We start from the raw sequence: 10,155 nt of genomic DNA on the forward strand, positions 1-10,155 counted from the left end.
CAGTGTTATCAGGTGAAGACAGTGCAGGAAGTGAGCAGCCACTCTCACCTGGTGAAAGGCTCCCTCCCATCAGACGCTCTAGTACCAGAGACAAAAACAGAAGAGGGGGAACATGTTTCCTACTGACAACAGGTGATTACACGTGTGCTACTGATGGAGGGATCAGGAAAGGTATGGACTTCTTTCATTAGATCATAAAAGATTACTCAGCAATGTGCTTGTGAAAAGCAAGCTTAGAGTAAAATGTTGTGCACAATGGTCTTAGAGGAGAGACTGTACTCACAATGTATCTTTTTTCTTTGTTCCTAGCCATTCTTTTCTTGTTTTCCTTTTAGAAACACTCATCTCCTTTAGTCTTCACAAAATGTGCTTGACATTGGACGCTCCTTTCACTTGTGTCTTCATTTGTCTGTTACCTTTAATGGAAAAGCCTGCAGCTCAGACCTTGCTCATCCAACCACTCATCACTCAATACCATTTGTCATTCTAAAAGAAAAATTAATTATTTAATAACTTTGGTCTGCACTTAATAACTTAGTAAAAATTACAGCTGAATAAATTACACTTAAAAGGTTGAAATGTCAGAAGTAAGCAACATTTTTGTTGTGAAAACAACAAAGCATATCATCTGAGATGCTATTTAGATTTCTTTTGAAGAAAAGTTGGAATTTATAATGCCACAAAATGCTTCCTCTTTGTAGCACACCAGTAATGCTAAAAGGTGACTGTCTACCCCAACCAGAATTCAACTAAAATAAACAAAGTTTGATCTTGCAAAGTGCTAAAATTGCCTTTCTAGTTATTTAGCCTCTTTAAACCTCATTCCTCACTGTTCAATAGGACTGGGTTCCCCAGGGCAGAGTTTCCAAAACTTTCTGTCATTATATGTATCACCCAGGCAACTTATGGTGGGGCTGCCACGTCAGGCCAAAGCTAACCTCAGGGCAAAGAGCCAAAACCAGCAATGCCAGCAGTAGACTTACAGTTCCTTGGATAAGAATTGCTTTGGTTTCTTGGTAAATTGTAGTGTTCCAATAGGTTTCACGTTCCTGAGTGCTAGTGTGCAGTTGCTCACCTCAGAATTCATCTGCAGTAGCCATGTGCCACTGGGCAAGCATTTTTGGCTGAGATTTTTCTGCCCACCTGCCCCACCCCTTTTTTTTTGTAAACTTGCTTTGTGTACAGCAAACATAGCTGTCACAGCCAGCCATAGACCTTAAAGGACTTCTCTTGGGTTATTCTGCAGATGCTCTTTTTATGTTGCAAAAGTATGAGCCCAGTAGGTTAAACCTGTGAATCACAGAATCACAGAATGGTAGGGGTTGGAAGGGACCTCTGTGGGTCATCTAGTCCAACCCTCCTGCCAAAGCAGGGTCACCTACAGCAGGCTGCAGAGGACGTTGTCCAGGCGGATCTTGAATATCTCCAGAGAAGGAGACTCCACAACCTCCCTGGGCAGCCTGTTCCAGTGCTCTGTCACTCTCAGAGGGAAGAAGTTCTTCCTCATGTTCAGATGGAACTTCCTGTGCCTCAGTTTGTGCCCATTGCCCCTTGTCCCATTGCTGGGCACCACTGAAAAGAGTTTGGCCCCATCCTGCTGACACCCACCCCTAAGATATTTATAAGCAGATATTAGGTCCCTCGCAGCTGAACAAGCACAGCTCCCTCAGCCTCTCCTCATAGGAGAGATGCTCCAGTCCCCTCATCATCCTTGTAGCCCTCTGCTGGACTTTCTCCAGTAGCTCTTCATCTTTCTTGAGCTGGGGAGCCCAGAACTGGACAGAGTACTCCAGCTGAGGCCTCACCAGGGCAGTGTAGAGGGGAAGGAGAACCTCCCTCGACCTGCTGGCCACACTCCTCTTAATGCACCCCAGGATCCCATTAGCTTTCTTGAGAGCCAGGGCACACTGCTGGCTCATGGTTAACCTGTCGTCCACCAGCACACCCAGATCCCTCTCCACAGAGCTGCTCTCCAGCAGGTCCGCCCCAAGCCTGTACTGGTGCATGGGGTTGTTCCTCCCCAGGTGCAGGACCCTGCCCTTGCCCTTGTTGAACCTCATCAGGTTCCTCTCTGCCCAGCTTTCCAGCCTGTCCAGGTCACGCTGAATGGCAGCACAGCCTTCTGGTGTATCTACCACTCCTCCCAGTTTTGTGTCATCAGCAAACTTGCTGAGGGTACATTCCAACTCTTCATCCAGGTCGTTGATGAAGTTAAACAAGACTGGGCCCAGTACTGACCCCTGAGGGACACCACTAGTTACTGGCCTCCAACTAGACTCAGTGCCGCTGATGACAACCCTCTGAGTTCTGCCATTCAGCCAGTTCTCAATCCACTTCACCGACCACTCATCCAGCCCACACTTCCTGAGCTTCCCTAGGAGGATGTTATGGGAGACCGTGTCGAAAGCCTTGCTGAAGTTTAGGCAGACAACATCCACGGCTCTTCCTTCATCTACCCAGCCAGTCATGTCATTGTAGAAAGCTATCAGATTGGTGAAGGCAGATATGCAACCAGAGTTCAATGTGTATGGTATTGGTAAAGAGTATGATTGTCTCTATGCTCCTGTGTTTTACATATTCATATATATATAGTATTTAGATTAAATGGGACTTCATTGCAAACATGTTTTTGCAGAGATTTAGGATGCTTTCCACTGCATGTAGTTCTCACACTGTCTTCTCAACTACTAGGATTATTTACAGTATCTCTAGGAGCAAGGGTCCAGTCTTTTGAGGAGGTCAGGAACACCTGAATAAGGCAGATGGCCATGGCATCTTGCAAGATAAGGTTCTTCTTTCTTTTAGAAATGATAGTACAAACATTTGAGTGCTGTTCACTTGGCAGTAACCATAATTAGAACAGATCAGAAATAATAAAAGAAGTTACCCATTAACTATTAAAGACATATTCATGTAACAATAAAACGTATTTTCTACTTGGACCATGTGAACATTTTCATTAGAAGTCTAGATTCATGAGAAATTTTTTTCATAGTTTAGCTAGAAAAATGGGGCTGGAGTTCAGAACAGACAGTTTCTCAATGAGAAATGTGCTCTTTGACTGGCTCTGACGATAACCTTCATCTAGGCTGAAATGTTTTAGCCACTGGCTTTGAAGTCTATTTTATACAGAGCAGGGAAGTTAGCTCAGAAGCAGAGAACATCTTCAAGTAGCCTCCAAATGGTTTTGAATACTTGAATTTAATTCACACATCAAGTCTATTACTCTTTCATTTTGTTTTTTCCATTTCTTTCTTTTGGGGCATCCTTCTTGTTTGCTTTGTTCCTTGGTTGGTTGTTGGTTGTGGTCAGTGATCATTTATTCTGAGATTTTTTGCATTAGCACCTTATCTGCATCTCTAAGATGATACTGATTCAGAGCTGATCCAAACCCAACTGAAATACCTGGAAAGCACTGATTTTGGATCATGACTTTATCTCTGTTCGTCTTGTTTATATGGTTTTCATTTTTTAGGAGTTCCTGTTTATCATCTTTATCATCTTCCTCTATCAGTTCTTTGCTTTTATCATTACAAAAGTAGCAGGAAAAATATTTTGAAAAATAGTTTCCTAGTTTCTGTGTGAAAAGAAGTGCTATCTGATTCTTCTGATTATTTTTTGGTAAGCTTTATGTTTACAGGGGAGGTTAAATATATACACTAGCATTGTGCTTCCTTGCTATTCCCCTTTCAGACATGATTCTTTCTAATCTGTGTAAATACTGATAGAAACTCAGAACCTGGAGGCTGGTTTTGAAATGTATCAGAAGTCTGTGAAGCATCACAGTCCAGCCTGTCCTTGCAATCTGGAGATAACATTGTACAAAGTTTTAGCAGACATGAGGTTCTACATTTGCTTTAAGTATTATTTTACAGTATGCAATTCTCCGTAGGTAGGAAGTATGTTAATTGTCATTAGGGGAAAAACTAAGACACGATTTTTCCTGAAGATGCTAACAACTGTCCATTAACTGTCTGTTATCTGGAGATCTGGAATATGAGCCAGTAACTGTTTCAATATGGAAAAAAAAATTCTAGTGACATCCTGTGTAATGTTGAGCTGTATCGTCATTGGTATTTTATAGTTTGTGTGGGAAGAGTCTCAGTATTTCACTGTAAGCAATTGATACCTGAATGTCTTAACCTGACAAATGCTTAGGGGAAATAGGTAGTGCCATTGAAATCAACGGGACTGCTCGTGCTTGCAATGAAGCCTGTATCTGTGTACTTGAGGAGCGAGGTCCTGTCCGGCTTCATCTTCATTGTACTCGCTTTCTGATATCTCTCTCCAGACTGATGGGCTGATCCTTTTGTTCATAAGTGGGATTATTCAGGTTCTATTGAAAATACTTCAGTATAAAGACAGGGAGGCGGTAAAGAGCAATGCTTTTCCAGTGTTTTACAGCACAGCCTCTACATGGTGAACACAATCTATATGTAGCAAAAAGTAGGTAGCTAGAGCTCACAGTGTATGTGAACAGAAGTGTCTGCAAGTGCAATGTTCCCTCCAAATTGTGAAGCATTATGTGGTTGTCTCATTTAATTATTAATTATTTACTATTTGCTTGTGTGGTTTAATACCGTTTGTTTCATTTGAGTCAGATGGAGAATGAGAAAAAATATGATATTTTAAATTTACCAGTCAGGAGGCATTTGCAAATATGTCAAACTCTGCTATTTTATGGTACGTTAATATTAGACTCAAGGTCTTAGGGTTAATATTTCTGATGATGCAGCTTCTTTCCCATAGTATCATTCAGTCCTCTGCAGAAGTGATTTACAGATACTGTATGCAATTTTATCTGGTTTTAGTTTTATTTATTTTTAAGGAAAAATCATCCTTTATCAGGAAATGGATTTAGCAGAAATTATATAATTCTAACAGTTTTTGTAGTCTGCCTTAATGGGTTTTTGATTATGCTTAGCCAGACAGCTCACCTAGTAACCCTGTTGGGATCCTTTGTCTTGCACCCTGTGCAGCCCTGCTGAAGTCAACAGAATGGCACTGAGTGCAAGACGGGATGTGGAGGAGCGGGTCAGACCTCTTGTGTGATGGTCTGTTTAATTTTCTGGGAAAGAATAGCTGCATTAATTTGTAAATAATTTTATTTGTTCATATATTTTGGTAGTAATGTGTCTCAGCACTGAGTTCTTTTGCAGGCAAATTTCCTCTGAGTCCCAGATAGCTCCTTGGGTTACATTACATTGTATTGTTTGTCTTTGTCTATTTTTTTGGCTGAATTCAACTGATGTCTGTGCATTTTCTCATACAAGGCTACGAAAAATCTCGAAGCTTAAACAACATAGCTGGCTTGACAGGCAATGCTCTGCGACTGTCTCCAGTAACATCACCCTACAGTTCACCTTGTCCTCTAAGGCGCTCTCGGTCTCCCATACCTTCCATCTTGTAAACCAGATGGCATCAATCGGCTACATAGTATTAACTCAAATACTGTTTACCACATATGGGAAATAAATGTAGCGTTAACCATAGGCTCCACAAATATGATATAACTCCTGCATGATATAACTGTCAGTAGTAAGAAATGCCACTTGGGTAGCTGAAGATTTTTATCTTGGCTTCTAAAGATTACCTAAGGTAGCGCTTCTTTTATCTACTATATTGTCCTACTTTCCTGTGGCAATAAAAGGACAGGCAGTGGATGCCGTTGGCCAGTATATTCAATAAATAAGCATATTTTCAGGGAGATTTACTTAAAATAATGTGCTTCCAACTAATTATCAGTCACTCCATTGAACCTCCATTTCTTGTGACTCTAATCCATTCTGAAGATGTCTGGAGTCGTGTCTTGGTTGCACACAATGTGACTTGGGTCTTCTCATTTGCATGGACCATCCTGTCTCCATCACCCAACAAGCAGTGTTGCTGATCGTGGAGACCACAGAGGGCTCTGGATGTGTGTTCTTGCCTTGTACCATCCTGCTGAAATGAAAGCACTGATAAACTGGTCTGCATGTGGGATTGTTTTCTTTGTTTAACCTTTTCCTTTATTTTTAAACTATCTACTTGTTTATAAATGGCTTTATTTTGTGATTAACTTACTTTGGTACTGGATTGCTGTATCAGAGTTCTGAATGTCTCCGGTTGTTTGCACACAGATAACTGCAAAGAGGTTGTCATTACTGGTTACACGCAAGCAGAAGCCAGATCTCTTTCTTAATGGCTTGGGGAAGGCACAAAACATGCAAGAAAGGTAAACGCCATCCAGACTTGCAATTTTAAGCTAGCAAGTGCTGCTTGGTACTGTAGTCATTTCTCTGCTCCAGGGTTCTTCAACATTTTCAGAGGCTGAGTACCAAGTAAAATTGAGGAGATTATTGGGGGCTTTTTTGTACCGCTGTAAGAGGGTGGTAGTTCTCAAGTCGCGTTTTTGACCAGCCTTATACATCTGGCTCATGAGCTTCAAAAATTTCTTCAGTCAGTGTTTTTTGAGGTGCTTTGTCCTATATGTTGTTTGTCTGTCTGTTTTGCAACCTGTCTACTGTATTCTCCATCTGTCTCCATAAAGCACAGAGATACTGTTAAAATGCTCCCCTCTTTTAAGGTTAACTGAGGGCATTTTTCTCCTTTTTTCTTTTTTTCATACCAACTATACTTATGTGTATAGATACAAATACATATATTTTTCAAGTGCAAGTTAGTATCGTCCAAACTAACTCGTGTGAGCACTCTGAAGATTTTTCGAGTGGGATTTAGTAGCGGCTTTACAGTACAGACCGGTTGCCTATTGCATCAATCTTCCTCCTAGCAACCAGCATTCATTACAGTTTTGAAACTGTATCTCCTCTAGTGGCTTTTTCGCTCAATATTAACCTCTGTTTATGCAACAGGACAAATGCAATGACAGATTTGATGTTCTGGGCTGGTGAGAAAAAATTACTCTAAACCGTAGAGTTTTAGAACTACATGGGGAAGACCATAATAACCCAAATCTTAAAAGATCCTTGAGATTGTTGAATAATCCCTGATTGTCATGTTTTATTTTTTGTTAGGAAAAGAAATATAATATATTGTTGACCATGTAACATGTTCTTCTGTACATAGCCTAGTCCAATAGCATGACGCGCATGTCAGAATTCTTGTACAATAATGTATTTATCAAAGTATACATTTCTGATATTTAGAGATGTACATTGATTTAGTTTTGGTAAAATATTGTCAATAGAAAGATAATTGCAAACAGCTTTTAGCAAAGGAATTAATATAATATCTGGTGCTGCTGTTATATTAACTACAGTGTTGTACAGAATTTATCATGGATTTTTGACTGCTGAAAAAGGGACAATGGAATTTAGCCATACCAAGGACTGTACTGGAAAGAGACTGCTGCTGCTGAATGGGCCCTGATAAACAACTCGCGCCTTGTGGAGGTCACTGAGACTCTACATGGGAAGTAGAGCTTGTTAAAGAAGATTAAAGACTGCTCGTAATTACTGCTGCCAGAGGAAGGGGTGACTAGTCACTGTTGATGAGTCAGCTGTAAATATAATGTGTGTGCATGGAATATCAGTTTTTATCTATATCAAGGAAAGCTGAATTCAAGTCATCATTGCTAAGGCTCCATGCAAAGACCCACACCCCTGTGTGTATTCTTCCTGGTTCCTGCAGTAAGTTGTGCTGTGGATCATACAAAGACACACACTTAATAATGATAGTGATGTAAACTACATCTGTCTTGACTTCTGTCATAATAATAGTATATTTTGCAAAGGTCACAAATATGAACAGAGTAGATTTGCTTTCTCTGTTTGCAATGACCTGTATTTGTATGAATTCTAGTGTACATGCCAAGTCTTAAGTTTACTTTTCACTTTGATAACAGAAATGTGACTGCAGACAAACATCACTGACTTTGTTCACAGCACAGTCTTCTTTCATTGTTACCTCAAAATATAAGTATTATGAGAAATAAAATTCTGGCAGCAAAACTATTTTGGTTTTTTTTTTTTTTTTTAACTCAGTGTTGCAAACCCAACATCAATAAGTATAAAAGCTGTATTAAAGTTATATCCTACAGATGTATATTTTACATAAAAGATATATTCTTTGATCAGTTACTTTCTGTGATTTTTGTGGTAAATGGATCTAGTCTGTTCTATGTTTATGAGGCATTGTAGTGCTACAATGTGGTAATTATGTTCTCTCCATCCTATTCAGCGGGGAATTCTCCAGAATCTGTTTTGTCACCCTGATGTCCCGATTGTAGGGACCTGTCCCAGTTGTGAAACTCTGTATTGTGGAACTTCTGTGAACATGTCAAGGTGCATGCACAATCCTGGTGGAAACCAGTGGAAATGTAATACCTGAATTGGAGAATAAAAGGCAAAAGACCTGGGGAGGAACTTGGAACGTATCTTCTGAAGTGGCTCATGCTCTTTCTTTAGTTGTATCGGTCCCCTGCCTGCCAGTGGCCATCCCAATTCTCAAACCAGTTTCCTGGGGTACATGAGGAGCTAATTCAAAGACTAGCATGAGCTGGCTTCTAAAACAATTTAAAATATTCCTTCTTGTTACTGACCCCGCTTCTCATGCAGAAGTTGTAATTGGGCTAGATATTATCAGACTCAAGGTTTATTGCATCCTGGTGTGAAGTCAACCTAAAATGGAGGTGATAAATGGTTGCTTAAAACTGCTAGTCCAATACTGTATTTGGGGCAACCAGTGTAATCCCCAAATATGTGAGCAGAGTGTCTGAGAGACATGAGGGAGCTACTACGGCTGTATGCATCATCTCAGAGGCTGTTGCCACAGTATTTTGGAAAAGGTGCTGGAATGTAAGAAAGATTCCAGAAAACAGGACCAAGTGGTGTTCGAGTTTTGAACAATGAGTTATAGTGACATACCATGAAAGCTCAATGTGCAGAGTTTGCCCAAAGGTTAAAAGTTGACTGGACTGTGACCTGTGAGCAGTACCCACATGAAGAAGAGGTGTAGTGGTGAGCCAGGACAAGGCTCACAGCCAGCTCCAGTCACACAGGCCTGATGTCTGCCCCCAAGCACCCAGAGAGAGGTGTCTGGCTTTCCTCAGTGCTACACGGGCATGGTGAGGAGCCCCAGATGGGATGAAGACAAGGTGGTGCATTGTGCTGGGCGAGACTGTAGAAAATGCTGATAGCCAGATGGTGTCTGACATCTTCTACTGTCCCTGGATGGTAAGGAGCTTAAGCGTGAATGGACCTGCACTGGTAGAGGACCTTGAGTCCAGAATATCCTGGTGACAGCTACTGATTTTTCCCCTAGAGAACCAAATCCATGTTTAAATGCTTTCTTTTAAAGCACACCTGGAGGACAAGCTGATGGTGAGTCCATTAACTATACATGTATCTTGGGACTAGAACCCAAATCTGACTGTTCTAAGAGGAAGAGTTGGCTTAACCACCCACCAGCCCTCAAACACCAGTCCCTTCCTGCTCTTCCAATGCTTCTGGGCCCAAGAAGGGGTGAAAATGCATTTTCATGGGAGGTAGGCCACCAAGGTTTAACTTTCTCTGACTGAGGAAGACTTTCTACCTAGACTTCACTCTTCAGGGTAATGCAGTTCTTATGTCTCTGATACCATCTAAAGGACGGGCTTCACTTCCTCTTTTGGCCATCCTTTAAAAATCAGTAGGCAAAATGATCTTTTGTAAAGGGGGTCCTCACAGTGTGATGTGCTTATGCGGAGCTTTTCCAAGCTGCTAGTGGCCTTCAGCCCTGCAGAAGCAAAACTGTTCCTGGAGAAATGAGTTTTGGGTCAAGCAGGAAGATGCTGTGTGAGTGTGGTTATCCTGTGGATCAAATACTCACCAAGGGGCAGTTGTGGTAATTTCTGGGCCTGCTTTAAGAATCCAAAAACTTATTTAATCCTTGTACAAGTAAGACTTGAGGGTTAGAAATCAAAACTAGAGTTAAACAAGCAATGAGTTTAGAAGCAATGCATCCGTTAAGGCAATTTACCAAAAGCTGTTGCTTGTTTGCCTGTTAAAGTTGTAAAGTCAAAATGTCAAAAATGAGCATCTTCTTGAAAGACAAACTAGTGTAACAGCAGGGTTGGTGCAGAGATCAAAAACTGTGACGTATTGTGGAGATGAGCAGATTGGGGGACCTTCGGATTTTGAATGCAGTTACTGCTCTTATGGGGCCTCATTCAGCACT

The 10,155-nt window shown here is 41.1% G+C and overlaps 1 protein-coding gene across 7 annotated transcripts in view; it reads left to right on the forward strand.

The window, feature by feature from the left end:
* Nucleotides 1–8,365, forward strand: part of KCNC2 (potassium voltage-gated channel subfamily C member 2) — a 114,192-nt gene extending 105,827 nt beyond the window's left edge. The window contains exons 4-6 of one of the 7 annotated variants that reach the window (XM_075428462.1): nucleotides 4–171; nucleotides 6,120–6,214; nucleotides 7,259–7,344. In XM_075428462.1, coding sequence (XP_075284577.1) covers nucleotides 4–171; nucleotides 6,120–6,181 — 230 coding nt within the window. In that variant the 3' untranslated portion in view covers nucleotides 6,182–6,214; nucleotides 7,259–7,344. Of the gene's footprint in view, nucleotides 1–3; nucleotides 172–5,273 lie in introns of all 7 variants that reach the window. The other 6 variants (XM_075428458.1, XM_075428457.1, XM_075428459.1 and 3 more) reach the window with 6 other exon arrangements.
* The last annotated feature ends 1,790 nt before the right edge of the window (nucleotides 8,366–10,155 follow it).

Source organism: Opisthocomus hoazin, chromosome 8 (genome assembly GCF_030867145.1).
Source record: "Opisthocomus hoazin isolate bOpiHoa1 chromosome 8, bOpiHoa1.hap1, whole genome shotgun sequence".
NCBI classification, from domain to species: domain Eukaryota; kingdom Metazoa; phylum Chordata; class Aves; order Opisthocomiformes; family Opisthocomidae; genus Opisthocomus; species Opisthocomus hoazin.